Source organism: Martes martes (assembly GCF_963455335.1).
Source record: "Martes martes genome assembly, chromosome: 7".
Taxonomy (NCBI): Eukaryota; Metazoa; Chordata; class Mammalia; order Carnivora; family Mustelidae; genus Martes; species Martes martes.
Window position 1 is genome coordinate 35,740,923 of NC_137894.1, and position 19,071 is coordinate 35,759,993.

The 19,071-nt window shown below is 38.0% G+C and overlaps 1 protein-coding gene across 1 annotated transcript in view; it reads left to right on the forward strand.

The window, feature by feature from the left end:
- UNC13C (unc-13 homolog C) overlaps nt 1–19,071 on the forward strand; it is a gene marked incomplete at both ends in the record, with an annotated part of 558,183 nt that overhangs the window by 438,148 nt on the left and 100,964 nt on the right. The window contains 4 exons of the mRNA XM_080807399.1: nt 1,419–1,515; nt 2,188–2,331; nt 8,053–8,130; nt 12,539–12,616. Of these exons, the coding sequence (XP_080663525.1) occupies nt 1,419–1,515; nt 2,188–2,331; nt 8,053–8,130; nt 12,539–12,616 (397 nt within the window). The remainder of the gene's footprint in view (nt 1–1,418; nt 1,516–2,187; nt 2,332–8,052; nt 8,131–12,538; nt 12,617–19,071) is intronic.

Below are 19,071 nucleotides of genomic sequence, written 5' to 3' on the forward strand. Positions count from 1 at the left end.
AAAACCATGAGAAACAAATGGTGATGAAAGATGCGCAAGCCCTCTACTCAGACAACTATAAAATGTTACTAAGAGAAATTTAAGATGAACTGAAATAAAAGTGTTCCTAAAAAGATGCATTGTTGTAAAGAGAGTAATGCTCCCCCATTGACTTAGAGATTAAATGCAATTCCGTAAAAATTCCAGCAGGTATTTATGTGCGAATTGACAGATTCACTCAAAAAATGTATAAAGAAATACAAAAGGCGGGGCACCTGGGTGGCTCAGTGGGTTAAGCCTCTGCCTTTGGCTCAGGTCATGATCTCAGGGTCCTGGGATCGAGCCCCACGTCGGGCTCTCTGCTCAGCAGGGAGCCTGCTTCCCCCTCTCTGCCTGCCTCTCTGCCTACTCGTGATCTCTATCTGTCAAATAAATAAATAAAATCTTAAAAAAAAGAAAATAAATACAAAAGGCTAAGAATCGCCAAGGCAGTGTCAAAGAGGAAGAAAAAAAAAAAAAACCCTGGAGAGCTGCATTATCAGTTATCAAGCCTTATTAAAAGAGTGTGGTGTAGGGTGCCTGGGTGACTCAGTGGGTTAAAGCCTCTGCCTTTGGCTCAGGTCATGATCCCAGGGTCCTGGGATCAAGCCCCATATCGGGCTCTCTCCTCGGCAGCGAGCCTGCTTCCCCCTCTCTCTCTGCCTGCCTCTCTGCCTACTTGTGATCTCTGTCTGTGAAATAAATAAATAAAAATCTTTTTAAAAAAATAAATAAATAAAAGAGTGTGGTGTTAGTTCATGACAAAGAGACCGATAGGACAAACTAGTCTGGAGACAAACCCATATATGCCATTGCCTAATTTATACCCAGGATGGCAATTCAAGGTGGTGGGGGAAAGAATGGTCTTCTAAATAAGGGGTGTTATGCAATTGTACCTCCACATGGAAAAAAGAACTCTGAAACTTAGACCGTTCACAAAACACAACTGCAGGTGGATTGTAGATCGTAACAAGCCAGAGACGGGCACCCAGGATCAGTTACAGGAGACAAGTAGGTAGGAATGAAAGGAAGGATGAAAGGAAGCCCATCAGTAAACTACTAAAAAGTGAGAGAATGGCATGGTAGGGGACAGCACACAAGATGTACATTGTATAGGACTTTGAATTGTGAAGGAAATTGTAGTGTAGGAATTGGGAACCTAAGCATATTTAAAGTAGCATGGGAAGAGCCAAGAAAGAGATAGACATTGAAAGTAAATAAACAGGGATGTGTTTGATGAAGTAAAAGCTAACGGTCCCTGAGGAAACAGAACTGCAAAACAGGGAATAAAAAGAAATTTTTGGTCCTGAATTGCTTTCATTTAAGAAAAGAGCAATATCCAGTGTTAATTATGTGCAAGTGATATCTTTTATGGTATGTAACATTATTAATTTTTTTAGGTGGTTTGAGCCTTTTGTCATGCAGTGGCTGGATGAAAATGAAGATGTGTCAATGGAGTTCCTTCATGGAGCACTAGGAAGAGACAAAAAAGATGGAGTGAGTTTAAATTACTTTAAGACTGCTTATTGTCAAGATTCATTCACGCGACTCATTTTTAAGAGAATGGGAATTGTTAGGCTCATTGTTATTATTAAAGGTTTATTTTAATCCTCTAATGACCAAAATAAATATAAAACACAACTATAAAGGGCTGCTAGGAACCTTAGGGAATTGTTTAAATTAAAAAAAGAAAATCAATCCCCCTTTTGCTCCAAGATTCTTTTACCTCCTGAATTGAAGTCTAAAACTTCAGTAGGGTTATACAAACTTCCTTGTCCTGAAACCTTACCAGGATTTTAAGATTGGGAGCAGATACCCTCCATACCCTTCTGGAACAACTTAAGTGTTGAGCCACAATATCTTTCTAAACCGTTCTCATATCTGTGGGGAATGAGAAAGAAAAAGAACCAGCCCCTCAGTGGCGCAATGGAGAAACCAATAAATAGCAGCCTGCCCCATGATGCGAGTTCTAATACATTTTCCAGAAAAGGACATGAAGGATTTTCAAACGGGTAAGCATTTCATGAAATAGGAAAAGAAGGCACGTGAAATGAAGGTACATGATACAGGAGACCGAGTTATTCACGTGAAATGATTCTCCCCTCGCCACTCTCCCTCTAATGTGCTTATTGGGATGGTCTCATCTGGTTTCCTCTACTCTCCCCTCAGTTCCAGCAGACATCCGATCATGCCCTCTTCTCTTGTTCCGTGGTTGATGTCTTCGCCCAGCTTAATCAGAGCTTTGAGATTATTAAGAAACTGGAATGCCCTAATCCTGAAGCATTATCTCACTTAATGAGAAGATTTGCAAAGGTAGGTTAAAGGCAACGAATGCTTTCTTTTCTGAGACTGCGGCATGTTATTATTTTCTTGCACAGAACCTGAAGGATGTTGCAGTCTGTAGTCGTCTCTGACACTAGTACCCCAATTTCATTTCTAATTCTAGTACCAATAGGTTTGGTTTCCAGGTTTGTCATCTGACTTTCTTTCTGCCCTTCTTGTTTCTTTCTTTCTTTCTTTTCTTTTTAAGATTTTATTTGTTTATTAGAGAGAGAGACAGATAGCACAGGCAAGCAGAGTGGCAGGTGGAGGCAGAGGGAGAAGCAGGCTCCCTGCGGAGCAAGGAGCCAGATGTGGGACTGGATTCCAGGACCCCGGGGTCACGACCTGAGCTGAAGGCAGCTGCTTAACCGACTGAGCCACCCAGGCGCCCCTGCCCTTCTTGTTTCTTAAAATGGATTTATTATTCTTGAAAAATCTATTTGTCATTCACATTAGTGACTCAGTCATTTGTAAGTGAAGAGACTGCAAAGAATGGCGAAATTATTTATTTCAGATATAGTGCTTCTTAGCTGAAAGTACACCTCGGCATTTCATATTTAAATTGCAAGTATTCTTAACACACGGTGTACTATAGTGAAAAGTTTATTAGACTTGGAATCATGAAAATGATTTCAAATCAGCCATTAACTACAGTAGGAGTCTGAGTAGTTTATTTCATTTTTTTAAAGATTTTTTTTATTATTTATTTGTCAGAGAAAGGCAGAGAATACAAGCAAGCGAAGTGGCAGACAGAGGGAGAAGCAGGCTCCCCATTGAGCAGGGAGCCCGATATGGGATTAAATCCCAGGACCCCGGATCATGACCTGAGCTGAAGGCCGAGCCCAACATACTGAGCCATCCTGGTGCCCCCCAGTTCATTTTATTTTTATAAAATGCAGTTTTCTTAGATGACAGACTAAGTGGGAAAGCAAAGATGGGTCTAGATCTTACAGAACCCTGCTGTCCAAATTAGGAAGTTTAAATTTAATCTTCTGAACAACCCAAGTAACACTGAACATGTGGAGATTTTTAAGCAGGGTAGTGACATGACGGACAGTGATGCAGGGGAATGACTTGCCTGGTGCTATGTCTGACTGCCCTATGGATGAGTCTGGCTCCATGGTTTGGATAACGGGCAGAGCTCTCCACTGTTCATCCAACAAGTGCTTACTCGTTACCTCATTTGCACACTTTAATAGTCACTTTGAGAGATGAAGCCATGAATAAGCAATATCTCTGGCCACAAAAAAGTTTATAATGGGAGTGCCAAATCTATGACAAAGTCAAATGCTATAGTCAGGGCATCTCAGAGGTTAAAAAACCATGTATATGTGTGTGTGTGTGTGTGTGTGTGTGTGTGTGTGTGTATGCTTTCTTTTATATATATTTATATTTTATGTTTTATATATAAATATTTAAAATTTATACATAAAAATATATATGTATATATATATGCTTTCTTATATATATTATTTTATTTTATATATTTATATGTAAATATATAAAATTCATATATTATATATATTTATATTTAAATATTTATAAATATATACCTTTGACATGTTAAAAAATAAGAAAATGCCAAAACTCAGTTAACTTGTAAAATATTTAAGGTGTATTAATGTTCTAAGGCTGCCATAATTAAATATCAGAGAATAGTGGCTTAAAATGCAGAAAAGTACTTTTTGACAGTTTGGGAGAGGTCTGAGACCCAGGTTTTAGCAGATTTAGTTTCTCCTCGGGCTTCTCTCCTTGGTTTAGGGATGGCAACCTTCCTACTGGGTTTTCACATGGTTCTTCCTCTGTGTGTATGCTCCCCTGGTGTTTCTATGCATGCCCAAATTTGCTTTTCTTATAAAGACACTAGTTAGTTTCCTCAAGTAGGCACTTCAAGGGGATCTGGGATCATTCCAGGGAGGAAGCCCTGAACGGTTAGAAGCTGTTACTGTTTTCTTCAAGTCTTTTTTAACTTTTTTATTTTTTAAAGATTTATTTATTTATTTGATAGAGCACAAGCAGGAGAGAGGGAGAGGGAGAAGCAGAACCCCCACTGAGCAGGGAGCCCAATGGAGGGTTCTGGTCCCAGGACTCTCGGATCATGACCTGAGCTGAAGGCACAGGCTTAACCAGCTGAGCCACCCAGGTGGCCCAGTTTTGTTCAAGTCTTGATAGGCCAAGGTTGAGGCCAGGTTGAGAGAGGTCTGGAGGTAGCCTGGCCAGAGTTTGGTCAAGGAGAGAGTCTTTGTCACCCTCCTCCATTCTGTGGCTCAGGTTCTCCCCTGACAAGTATGAGAGATCTCAAAGAAAAGAAAGCATAGGATTAGTAGAGAGCTGATGGAATTGTACCATTGGACATTTAGGTCCTCCTTATAAGGAGTCTTGAAGAGCAGGCAAAGTGAAAACATCTTTAGTAGAAAATTGGGATCCTTATATCAGAATATTGAAATCACATAATTTAAAAAAATCAAAAGGCTGAAAAAGAAAATGAGAAGCCAATGAAGGCCTTTAGTTACGTAAGCTCTCAGCCTACACCACAGTATATTATTTATTTACCATCAAGTAACCATCAAGTATTGTTAACCTTTGAACTCTAGTCTTTATATGTTAATTAGATAGACAAAAGTAACCTCCTGCTTTTAAAGATAATAGGTAAAAATCCTTTACTTTGATTCTTTCCAGAGGGGACTTTCTTGGTAGCCACTGATTTCAATTTCCCAGTGTGGTAAAACCTGCAAGTAAGCTCTGCAGGAGAATTATTCTTGAAAAAAAAAAAAAATCACTGTCTTTTCTTGACAAGCAGCTGCATTTTGGGTGACTGCCAAGAGAAGAATGAAATGGGGTCATTAGGGATACTGTTGAAAAAAGTGTGTCACATACTATTCTTGGAACTCTGTGGGACTCATGGAAGCAGGGTCATATGGAGAATTTAATAATCTCAGAGTTAATATATTTAGTGACATACTATTAAATGGTGCACAATATTAGTAAAGTAACTAGGATTCACCCTCAGAGTAGTCAGGAAGCAGGTTATGTAAGGTGGAGGTGTAGAAGCAGGGAGAGAGAGCAGGAGGAAAAGGGCTCCCGGGCTCAAGCTGGTGGGCTCCAGCCCACCCTCCCCTCCTTGGTACCTTTGACCTTTCTGTAGCTGTGAGGTTGCACGCAGCCACGTGTAAACAAGTGGGTTGCAGGAAAGTGTAAACAAGTGGGAGGTTACAAAGAGGGTTATGTTAGAATCCACACAGGAAAATGACAGTTCCTTTGCTGCACCCATAAAAGAATCATCCATACTTCATGACTCTCTCTTCATGTAAACGATACTTTCTTTCAGAACATGATGCAAACAGCTTCTGTTAGGCTCTTGCCTCTCGCTCTGTGCTGCCCCATTTCTGAAGCCCAAGAGTCCCACAGAGAGAAGTCATTATTAGCCAAGTCCACATACCCTGGAAGAAGTTCTGTCTTCCAGGCTTTGCTAGGTACCCCTTCCATCAACAGATTATCTCTGAAGAGTTAACCTCCACCCTGCTATGCATTCAGTAGGACTGAGATTTTCAAACGTTAGCTTGCATCAGAATCATCTTGGGGGCTTCTTAACACACACCAGAATGGCTGACTCAGTAGACCTGGGAGAGAACCAGAGACCTGGAACTTCCACAAGTTCCTAAGTGATGTTTATGAGGCAGCAGGAGATGTGGCTTAGGTCAGTATGTCTCAAGTAACTGCTTACTGGTATTAAAAAAATAACGTCTGAAATGGTTTTACTTTGTTGAATAAATTAGAGTGAAATTGCAGTTGCCCCTAAAATGTGCATGAGCACTTTCATCAAGCGTACTTTGTACATTAGTAAAGAAAGGGATGGTCTCATTGCCAATGTATCCACAACTCTTATGGGCACAATGCCTTACACCATATCCTACATGGCTGAACTCTCTGCCTCACCCCACAACTCAACCCGACTTGCTAACAACCATCAGTGTTTGTAGGTTAGTGGATGTGAGATCCTAAGATCAGTTCGTTGTCCCCACAGGGGAACTGAACAGACCAGGATTTTCTTGCAGAGTCTGGTGCTGAGAATAATCAGAAATGAGTGTCTGGGTTCTGCTCTCCACACTTTCTCTGGAGCAAGTTAGAATCTCTGAGTCACAACAAGTTCCTCGAGTCAGATTTGTCTTCATTTTTGTTTTTACCACATAGTGAAATGTTTCTAAAGAGTTTACACTGTCATTAGAACCTGTAAGTTGAAAGCAGGACTCTTCTGTATGAGTGAATTAGTACTTCACAGGTAAGTTCCAAAGTAAATTTCAGCATTGTATCTGAAGCCAGATTTGAACAACTGCATTTGGACAATACTTCAGCCTGATCAGCCGTCTGTTTTTCTAGACTTGTTGGTCTTCTGCTTGATAAGATTTTATATTTTCCAAGGCCAACTTTCTATTTAAACTGGTGCATATTACCATGATACTTTTTACTTCCACAAAATATCAATTTTCTTTCTCCATTTTATCCCTACTTTCAGGTTTTCACCGTGATCTTAAATGTCCATAAAACAAGTTCATAGTAATGTTTGGTGAATTCAGGCTTGTCGAGTAAGAGATTAAGCTAAAGGAGAGATGTTTAGAGTGTCTCCTGAATTGACCTGAGCCACAGAGAAAATTCAGATGAATGTATTATACAAAAAAGGAAACAGAAGTTTTTTTGTCCTTGCTTTTCTGTGAAAGAGATAATCTTTATCTACAGTTAGTGTTGCTTTCTCTCTTCTAAGAAAATTATGTCCGCATTTGGTTTATGATCATTCAAGCTATATAAGTAAAACTGGTAAGATACAAATTCATCAATGCATCTTGAAGTAACAAATAGAATTTAACTAACACATGTGTTTGTTTTTCCTTATTTTGCATAATTAGTGGAAGAGAGGGCATCCTTCAGCTTACAAATAGTTATTAAATGGAGAAGGTAAATGCAAAATTAGGATGAAGAGGACAGAACAAAGGCAAAAATTAGGCAACATTTTTAGGAAATAATGCACCAATAACTAATTTAGTCAATTAAAAGTAAATGTATTGAAATAGTGTGATACAACAAGTCTTTAGAGGTGGTCTTTGGTATTAGTGAGGTTCCTTATCATAGAAAATTACTGAAAATATTCATTACTAAGAGACATGTACAGGAATGCTCTGACAACACTTATAATTGTATGAGGTATTTAGGAACATTGTAGAACATTGGGAAAATGACCACCACAGTTTTGGCATGCTATATGTATGTGTGGTAGGGATGAGAAGGGTGTAGGAACTGGAAACCAAGAGGAAGGAGTCAAAGAAAAGTTCAGTTATTAAGGGGGGAGAAAAAGAGCATTAGGGTCACTAGGTAGTAAGCATCCAAGCATAGAGGAGGCTGCCACAAAATCATGTCTCTTCTGTGTATTTAATAAAGTTAGAAATAAAGAATTTCAGGATGGAGCAGATTATGTTAAAATGGAATGAATTAATGAGATCATGTAGAATATCTTTCACATGTACTCGGAAATATTACAAATGGTCACCTAAGCATGGTAGTTTGAAATCCTTCTTTTGGCAAGGGTATACATTTAATCACTGCTTCTGTCCCTCTCTTAGCTGAAGAAGATGTGAAAAGTTTGCCTGGTTAGCATTAAGCTGGCTAATGCGTGTATAACTGGATACATTTAACCAGGTACATTTCCTGCTTTTCCTCTAGACTATCAATAAAGTACTGCTTCAGTATGCTGCGATCCTATCAAGTGACTTCAGTTCATATTGTGATAAGGAAAATGTGGTAAGTAAACCTGTTTCTGCTTTCACGTATTCCTTAATTGAGATCCATTTTTAAAAAAACAAATGAGTAAGCAAGAGATTTTTTTTTCTTTCTTTCTGTTTTCAAGGGTAATAGGGAATAGGGATCTCAAGAAATTGTTTGAATACTTCTCTGGGAATCCCGACCTGGCTACAGTACAGAATTCAGGGGAAGGTTGAGAGCATCTCAATGCCAAGCCAACTTGTGGTTTTCCATGACAATAGGGAGAAGACTCACATAAACAATTAAAAACCCACATAATCATAAAACACTGAAGCAGAGAACTAGGAATTAAAAACTTGTTTATGTTGATACCAATCACATAGTTTGGACACTGGTACAATTTAATTGAGTACAATTTTTCTTTCAGTTTTCAAATAAATTGAGAAAGATAGTTCGTGTAAGAAGTAATGCTGTTTTCTCCTCTAAATCATTAACTTAGTCTTTTCTTTTCTAGATGATTAAGAAAATCTTGGAACACTGGAAAAAATAAATTTAAATTAAAAAAATGAAAGAAAATCTCTTTATAAAATTGAAACCAGCACTGCAACTTAATAAAAGGCACCAAGAGATAAACTAAAGCAAGATAAACTGAAGTGATATGAAGTATAATCAGTGGTAGTCTGTGGTGGAAGGTGAAATCTTTCCTATTCACCAAATGTCATTTTAGGAGAATTATATTGGTAACGTTATAGAAATTTTTTTAAAACACAAAAAAAAAATTTTAAAGAGGATTTTTAAAGAGGAATATCAGTTTGTTTGTTTGTTTTTTTTTAAACAGGATTTTAAAGAAGGAATATCAGTATTTTCCTCCTCAAAAAATTAGTTCCCACTATCAGGCAAGTCTAAAAGAGAATTCTCGGTGAAACCTCATTGACCTCTCGCTGACAGCTCATTAATATAAGTCAGTCTTAATGGTTCTTGAGGGTCCCAGAAGATGTTTCTTTCTCTAAAATTACTATACTGCCCAGAAATTTTATTAAAACTCGCAGATATCTCAGCAGTGATTTCTAACTGCCATTGGTTATACTCTAATAGACAAGACAGGATATTTATTTACTGAAACTGTATATTTACAATTAAATTCATAATACATTTGAAAAGTAATATGTTGAAAAACAAAACAGTGTCAGAAAATTTCAGGAAAAATTCTGATTATATCAGGATAGCCAACTTGAAAATTTTAAAAGGTAGCTATGAATTACCAGGGATAGTTCTTGTCATTCAGAAAAGAAAAACAACCTTAAAGACAGCAGACTTTTCGCTGTATTATGAGTTAACATTCTGTAGTTTATTTTTTAAAACGTCAGAGAAAAATCATATATCAAAGTTTATTATTTTTTGTATTTTTCTGTATATTTTATACTTTTAAAATCAAGTATTTATAAAGAAAGAAAACACCCTTGCAAATATTACAACACAGGAACTTTTCCTCAGTGCTTTTCTTTCCTAGTTCCTGATATCTTAATGAGTCCTAGACTCTCATTCAAATGCCAAGCGTCATTTCAGTGTCTCCATGAAAGAACAGCAACAGCTTAGTGTATGCTTTCAGCTGAGATAAATGGAAGAAATTCTTTTGTAGATTCGTGCATGTACATATAACTATTTCTTTCAGTATCAAGAACATTAAAGTTATTTTTTCTCAGTATATTTATGGCCATATGCCTATAACATCTGCAAATTGATCTAGAAACTTTTAAAGAGAGATATCCCCGTAACATTTGCTTTCCCAGGGTTCAGAATTAAAGATGACAGTTAGAATGTCTGTAACAGAATATATATCTTCTCTAGCTGTGATGTTTCACCTTGAAAATGGATCACAAGTTTTTTAATCCATTTTCTCATACTCCAAAAATAGCGCTGCAACACATATAAATCAGAATTATTTGATTTTCAATATTTAAAAAAAAACCTTTTTCAACTCAGAAACATACTTTGGTCATAGAGAAATGGCCCTAGTCCCAACACAAATTTCATATTCGTTGTAGTTTAGATTCCTAACTTTGTTCCAGATTTAGATCAGATGAAATGCATTATGATATTTTTATGGGAAAAGCCAAACCGTATACAAATAAAAAGATGACAACATCAACATAGGTTATTTTATCTAATTCAACTCATCAACAAATGATACTTCTGAATTAAGTTACTGTTCTCTTTACTGTGTGTGTTTTCTGTTTTGTTTTCAGCACCTACAGAGGTGCTTAAAATAAAAGCTGTTTCCAGATTAGGTTTAAGGTAGATTTGTGTAATTCAGTCCTCAATAGTGATTTGATAAATTGATTCCATAAAATTGATATTTCAACATTTCAAAGTCAGAGAAATCTTAATGAAAGAGAAGAGTCTCATATTTATTTTTCTCTCTCTCTAGATGACTGCATCTTTTTTATATATGTAGCCTTACCTGGGGTCAATAGCAATCCATGCATATTATTTATTATGTTTCTTGGTTGCTCTTTTCCGTTGGAAATTGTCATATTAAATGAGCCTATAGTTTATTTTGTTTCTTGGTTGTTCTTTTCCATTGAAAATAGTCATATTAAAAAGACCTGGAGGTTGGTTTTTATTTATACAAGCAGGGTGCTAAAGTACTAAAGTACTGTTTTTGGTACTAGCATATTGTTACATGTGCCAAAAAAGATAAACTTAATATCTAATAATCATAGAAGAGTCTTCCTAGCTAACTTAGATCCATGGGGAGCAGAGTGATAAAACATTTACCCATGCACTCTTCCTGCTTCTCATTAAGAGTCCTGGTCTTTCTTTGACCTTCATTTTCTCCTTGTCAAATTCAAGCCAAATCTTCCCCTTCTGCAATGAAAGGGAAGAAAGAAAGAAAGAAAGAGAGAGAGAGAGAAAGAAAATCCTAATGACCCCACCCCTTAGTGGGGGTTCACTTTGCCTTTGCGTCAGGATGCTGAATCCCTGAAAGTTCTGGCCACCGCACACTGCAGAAAGCTTCAGCCTAGAGCAAGTGGCTCTCAGTCACAGCTGGGGACCAGAATTATTTGTGGAATATTGTGGTTCAGCTTACTGAACAGAATCTATGGCAGATAAATCTTATATATCCGTGTTAGAGAAATAAAATATTTATATGACCGGAATCAAAGGAACAGAATCAAAGTTTAAAATTGTTTTCATAAATCGAAGTTAGGATGTGGTCACTTTAAGAATCAAGTAGAAAGTTTTTCAAAGGTCAGTAATGTGGTTGAAGCAATAATAAAATCTTTCCACTGATGTGTGCTAACACCTCCCTGTTGTCCTTTAAGTCCTTTCTATGCCTTTCTAATTCATCATTGGCTCATTTCCCAGAAACTTGGAAGATATATCCATTTTCTTTTCTTTCATTCTTTTCCTCCCCCAAATCAACTGGCTTTTTGAATCAGAATACAAGAAATATTAAACTATTCTATAACTATTCTCAATTCTATTTTCCAATGATAAATTAATTCCCATTATTCTAAGTCCGTATGTAGTCCTGTCACAAAGCTTTCCACCTGCATGTTATTGTTCTATTTCCACCTTTTTGGAAATACTGCATCAAACAACATTTTTAAACATGTATTTTGTGGAAAGCTCTGTGAGGACTCTGGGATTAAGAAAAAGCAGAAGACATAGCAGCATGCATGGTGCATTTAAGGTCAGTGGGTGAGGCAGTGAAAAGCAATATAAATGTAAAGTCAAATAAAACAAATGTCAAGTGAGTGACAAAGGGATATAGTCTGGGAAAGAGAAAGCTCAAACCTGGAATGATGGATGTGATTCAGATAGGCAATGAGGTTCAGGTGAAGAAGCCACATGCCAAGTCAGGTCAGAGTCTAGAAAGCACAGGTGTTTTGGGGGGAATAAGCTGCTTAAAGGGGGAAATTACTCATATTTCAGTAGACAGAGATGGGAAGGAAAAACTAGTTTGGAGCCAGATAATTAAGGGCCTTGAATACTAATGTGCAGGCTTTATCTATAGCCAAAGGGAGTCTATTAAATGTGTCTTTTTTTTTTTCCTCCCTTGGATTTTTAAAATTCAGGTGGTGTTTTGTTTTTTTTAAATGGGGAAATAATGGCAAAGTTAAACTCTTAACTTTTCTTAAAGTAAATCCTTAAAAACAGAATTCGGCTCAATGTTAATAATAAAAGAAATAGTAGTATTAAGTCCCCAGTGGTTTATTGTCTGGGGTATATTATTGAATTGCATTCCCCAAAATGGTAACATTTCCCCCTTCCATTCTTAATTTTTAAAAAGTATAATGAAAATAGAAGGAGTATTGCCAAATATAATAGGACATCAGTGATAGTTGGATACTTAAATCACATTTAAGGTAAACTTTTTCAATAATTTATTGTATGAAGGATTCTTACACCACTTTTTTTTTTTTTTTTGCTTTATTTATAGCCCTGTATATTGATGAACAATATTCAGCAACTGCGGGTCCAGCTGGAAAAAATGTTTGAATCCATGGGAGGGAAAGAGGTGGGTATATTTTTATGCCTGTATTTGCCAAATATCTACTTAGAGATCATCAGCAGCATATCTCTTTGCTATAGAAAGTGTCAGTCAAGTTTTTTACATGGGTTAACTAAAGAACAGGATATGATAATCTAAAACACCATTAACAACTGAAGTGATCATTAACCACAACAGGATACTGAAAGTAAAGTAAAGTAAATGCTTTAGAAAGTAAATGCTTTAGAAAGTGTGAATGGGAGGAGGGAGATGGCCAGTAGCCTTCTGTAGTGTGTATGTATAGATGTAGTTGTATGTACACAAATATGGACATATATGCTAATGATCTGTACAGTTCTACAAACTACAGATTTTTTTTCACCATATTGTGCAATGTCAAGTCGGTATCAGACTTTTTGTTCTGAGATGTGCTTTGTGGTGCTAGCAATTTTTGATGTATCGGTGGTTTATTGTTCACATCTAAAAGTCTCTGTCAAAATGTGCTGTGTGCTGTGTCTGTAATGTGTTGTGTCTTTGTCCAACATCTTTGACTTGCCATTCCCTGAGCAGAAGAAGGAAGGAGAAAGATTCTTTTATGAGGTTTGTGATAGTAAGCATCTTATCCTTTACCTGGCTGTTTCTCCCAAACCTAAAGACCATTGCACTTCTGATTTGTTCTCATTTGCTTGTTTGGATCAGGCAGACAGTGAAATATTAGCTGTGCACCTGCCTCCTGCTGTTGCCACAGTCTTTCACGAACCGCCACAAGTGTCCAGGGACTTGGGGACTGGAGTTGGTGCCAAGAGGGAAGGTCATGGGGTTGGCATTCTCCCACCCCGCCCCCTCCCTAAAACAACCCCAAGGACAGCTAGAATGTAGAAATATTTCTGTTTCAGATTTCAATTACAGTGTTTCTTATTGTGGTAAGTGTACGACATGTATGTGAAGCGAGGTTGGATTTCCCTTTTACTTCTAAATTTACAAGGCTGAAAATGCTTCTTTTAAGAGTGGGCTTCTTCACGTGTGATGTTGCTGTTAACCCCAAGGAGCCATTTGTCCATTTCCCTCTCTTAGAGCCTCAGTCTTTTGAAACTGAACTTGCCATTTAGGGCCCTACAAATGAGAAGCGCTAGGATCTGTGTGTGAAGGTACAGAACTTCAAAAATGAACTTTCATGAGTTATGCTTCCGCTTCAGTATCCGTTTATTTTCTATAAAATATGGCTCCATTTCCTCACAGTGTGTTAGTGGTTTCTGCACAGTGTGAGGGCATGAGTCTCATTTTTAAATTCTTTTGCTGAATTAGGTGAGCACAAACAACTGGGGATCATAGTTGGAGAGCCCCTTTTTAATTGGAGTGATGTTTTATATTCAGACTTTAAGTCCACTTACTGTTTGAAGAGCCATGAAGAGATCAGTGATTTCTTGTGGGAAATTCTGCCTCCTTTTGCTGAATTTTAAAGACCATAAACCGTGAAAGGATAAAGTTATATTTAAAACGCCACATTTCCAGAAATTTCTCTTAATGCTACTTCTGCTTTCTTAACTCTTCCATTGTTAGACTCTAATGTGACTAATACCCAGCTGAGCTGAGTATTACCAAGACAAAGCAAACCTGTCCTTATAGGAAGCTGTGTGGGCTACGGGGCTCACTAACCAAAAATGTTGTGGGGCAGCTTGTTCACCAAACAAGAATGGATACTTTACCTTACATAAAATTGCCAGTTGGCAGTATGTGGGTTTCACATGAAAAATTTAGCTAGAACTCTATAGCTAAATCATAGGACTCTTCTTACTGGAGAAAGTAATGAAGAAAGAAATGCTGGGGTTCGTGCCTTCTACCCTCATGACTCTTGCAAGGTCAGTTGCTAAATTCCTCATACATAATTTAAAGGGAAAATGCAATTCAGTGAATGAAATAAATGTTCAGTTTCTAACACTGTAATTTGTTAGGGGGCCACATGGACCCTAGCTCCTTTCTTTTCCTGCATTTAAGTCTTATACATCCCTTCCCCTCCTCTCTCTCTCATCTTTTGATGTTCTGTCTCCTTTCCACACACAGTTTCTTTTATCTTATTTTTTTTACTTTCACCTCATCATTGGTTACTGGAAAAAGCTCTCGGCAGGCGCGGTCAGCACTGGCATGGGGACTGGTGGAATGTCAGGAGGAAGCAAGACCTGAACTCAAGTCTGGGTGTCACATTGAACCTCCCAAGAGAAAGAACCGTGATTGACACAGATTTATGTTAGAGTTGCTCTTTGCTGCACTCGACGCCTCACGGCACCAGAATCTCAAAATAACAATCAGTTACCTGTAGATGGACATGGATTGCTTAACTGGGGTCTTTTATAAGGATGGAAAAGGATTTTATCGAGAATGACACAACTGACCCTTTGATATGAGAGGTTTACACGGAACTTAATGCGGGCTGACCCTTTGATACGAGAGGTTTATACGGAACTTAATGCGGGCATGCTCTGCTTGGTGGTCTTGAGAGGGAGTGCAATGTGTCCTAATGCCGGTTCTTCTCTCACCCTGGAACTCCTTATAAAACCTTGACTGGTGGTGTTGTGGGAAGCTTCCCTGCCTCCTCCTCCTCCTTTTAGGAGTTTCTTAGCTTGTGCACTTCTTGCTGCAAAAGTCTAATTAGCAAACGATTAATTGCTTACGTACTTGCTCAGTATCGTTTTGGATGCCACCTGTTTCTCCACTGGCCCCAACAGCAGCATGGCTCGCCTCTCCCACCCCAGCCAAGTGCTCACCCCTCGCAGGCCCGGTTGCTTGATGCTGTAGCTCTCTGCCGCTTGAACCTCCACTGTTGGGGCAGCTCTTCTCTCCGATAGGATCAGCCTCTCTTCCCTCTGGAAACAAATATGTTGAAAACCTTTTTTTTTTTTTTCTTAAGGTGGGAAAAACAAACCAACAAACAAACAAAATAAAAACCTCTTTTTCTGGAGTCCAAGTTGGCCTAACTCTCTGAGTCTATGGGTGAGGCTGTTTCCTGTCGGGGGCTCCCCAGGCAGTCCTAACCAGATCCGGTTACCACCTGCATGCATGATATCCTGGACGTCATGTGGGCACATTTTTCTTTTTTTATCTAGTGCCCTACTTGAAAAGAGAAAAGCAAACCACTATATTTCTTTGCCTCTATTGTGACTTTCCCGCACGCTTCCTTGTGTAAAAATGAGCATGTTTTGGCATGACAACTCTGATCACTGTAAAGAATATAAAAAACATAATAAGTCACATGGGCCATGAAGCGAATATAATCTTAGAAATGAGGCCTGGGGTCTATTGTGTGTGTATATGTGTGTGTGTGTGTGTGTGTTTCTTTAATAAAGCATCTCATGTGATTTTTCATGTGCATATTGTTTTGGGACACATTAACTAAACCAGATGAAGTAGCCAAGCCCCGGTATGGACTGGAACTTATTCCAGTAATACCCGGTGTTGTTTTGGAAGTTAAATTATGTCCCCCACAATCGCCCTACTGCATTATCAATCCTTTTAAGACATAGTAATGGCAAAAATATTGTCAGGATGCCAGGTAATAATTTTCATTATTGATGAATGATCGTTTTATCATTCTCACATAGCTCAAATACCTCAAAAGTAAAATGAATATACTTTGGTTTACATTATTTTAATAGCTTATTAAACTCAGTATAACAGTATAACTCAGTGTAGAGCAACTGCAAATAAATATACAGCCCGTATTCATTTTTTCTTAAAAATATATTGCTACAGCCTATGAAAAGGACTCCGTTGCATTTCCTTGATCTGCAATCTAATTTGTATAAGTACATGAAAAAGAAAATCAGATAATCCAAAATTTAATTTCATTTCAGGAAGTCGTAGGTATTCGTTATGGAGCTCTGGAGAACTTGTAGTAATTGATTTAGAAGAATTATGACCATGCTCTGTAAGCAGAAGAGGCATTACTCCTTCACAATATTGTATTGGCACAATCATCTGAATAACAGAATCCATAACTATCCATAACCCTGCTAACTTCCTGACAGTATTTCAAATGCTAGAAGTTAGTCATCATTAAGACATTTAGGGGAAATAAGGGCATTTGTTCACTTACCTAAATTCTCTTAATTCTGTTGGCCACAAAACAAACTAATTAGGTACAGTGGTAATACTATTTTCATTGCTGTATCTCAAAAACATAATTGAATTTCTTGATGCATTTCACCATGGTAGACTTTCCTGAACAGGACCATGGAATCTGGAACATGACACCACCTATCCTAAACATGTGTATATTTTCATGAGCAATTTAACTACTCTTTTGTTTCAAAAAAGCATTGTCTATATCCTTTTTCATTTTTTTAATGTTGAATTTGAAGAGTTAGAAACTGCTTCTGACCCAAAAGTGTATGCATGTAGCTGATTGAAATTCATTTAGCTGTAAGGACTTAGTCTTCAGCTAAGCAAATCCCCACCGGAGAGGACAGAAATTAACCCCTATCATATTTTTCTGAGCATTATCCTTTTAACTTTATGCTTGCTGGCAACAGGGGAATTGGAAGAGCACTGTTTTAAAGGAAATAATACTTTACGCTGATAGTTCTTGAACTTCAGTATGCATCAGAACTGCCTGGATTGCTGATTAAAACACACATCGCTGAGTTCCATCCCTGGACTTTTTGATTCTGTAGGTTGGGCAGGGCCTGATAATTTGCTTTCCTAGCAGATTCCCAGCTGATGCCGATCTACTGCTCAGGGGACCACATTTTGAGAATTACCTCTCTTTGCTTTCAGAACAGCTACCCAGTAATTAGGAAATGGCTCTGAGTGCCCCTTTGCCTAATATGGGCAACATATTTGACTGATCTACTTAATGTTTTGAATCTTGAGGACACAAATGATTCCATATGTTTGAATGGGCCTTGAGACAGCGTGCAGTCATACAAACAAATATCCTGTTGTATTAGGGCATGCAGTAATCCGTAAATATAGGTGACCAATTGGTAGTGATAAATGAACATTCAGAATTTTTCTTTAACACTTTAGACTTTATGCTTACATTTTACATAAAATCTTGTCAAAAGGTGGTGATGTTGTATGGAGGCTAAGCTTTATGTTCAAGTTTCTGATCTGTCTCACCTTTTCTCCTTAATGTAAATAGTTATATGACTCACTAGTTAATACATTAATGAGAATCAATCTACTATTTTCATCTCTTTTCCAGCAATTACAAAGCAAATTATAACATATGCATCAGATGTCTTAGATAATAGACAATGTAAACTAGTCGTAGCTTCCTTTTAGTTCTAAAATTGTTTCCTAAAACAATTTGCAAAGTTTTTTTTTTTTCCTATTTTATAGAAGAATCTGTTGTTGCCAGTTATATTTACTGAATCCGTAGGGCAGCAGGAGTTGAGATGGGAGTTTATTAATGGAGTCAGAACAATTAAAGTAATAAAGTTTGGGAGTTGGAGACCCCCTCACCTCCCCCCACCGCCCCCTAGCCCAACACTTTCTAAATTTAAAAATACCTTGTAAATGAAAGTTGTAACTGTTATATCTCACCCTGCAACAATTCGAAAACTAAACTGAAACCTCTAACCTCTTAATGTGTAAACAGAGTGCAAAGGTGGGCTGTCCTCTGCCTGAATTCAGTAAGAGCAAGCGGCTATTTTTAGATTTATGATGGCAGATAACAAGGAGAACTGAGCGTTTGAAGCTGTGGCCTTTCATTCTGGCAGCATTCAGCTCTTACGGGGTTTCTTTCTCCTCAGAGTCATCTCTACAATTATGGTTAACAAATCGGACTTAATAGAAAATTAAAAGAATAATGAGGGCCAGAAGGGCAAATCGCATAGAGGTGATTTAATAAATATGATTAAGAATGTAGTGCCTCTACCACGGAAAGTTCAGCTAGGTGCTACGCTTGTGAAATTAAGGAAAGACGCTATCTAAGAGGTTGAAGAGTTTCTGGGCGAGTGACCCAGGTCACGATGAAGTACAGATTGAAGCAGGTGCAGCTGGTCACCCTCATTCCCCAGAGCATTCCCGGGAGAGCACAGGGTCACTCTTGTGCCATCGGGTCTCTTTTTAAACTCACCTGTCTCTGAACCTTAAGAAAATTTGAAAGAGAATTCAAGCCACAGCCAGGAGGGAGGCCAAAAAAATAAATAAAATTTAACTGCCATTTTCTATAATAGGCCTATTTTATTGTCTTGTGATGCTCTTCTATTGTGATTGTCTGCCTTCACAAACCATCGATCAATGCAAATGAGACAAGCTCACCTCTCTAACCCAGCCAGTACCCCCTCTCTTCTTGTAGTTGATTGGGGGGCCCTCCGGTACCTCATGCAAATAGCTGAGGGAATTGTGTCCCCACTGATTAATGCTCAACAGGTACTCAGGTACTCAGTCCAGTTCACTGAACAGACCACATTCACATCACCTAACAGTGGATGGATGCAGTAATGCGGGCAGCAGAAGGGAAGCCAGAGCAAGACAGGGTA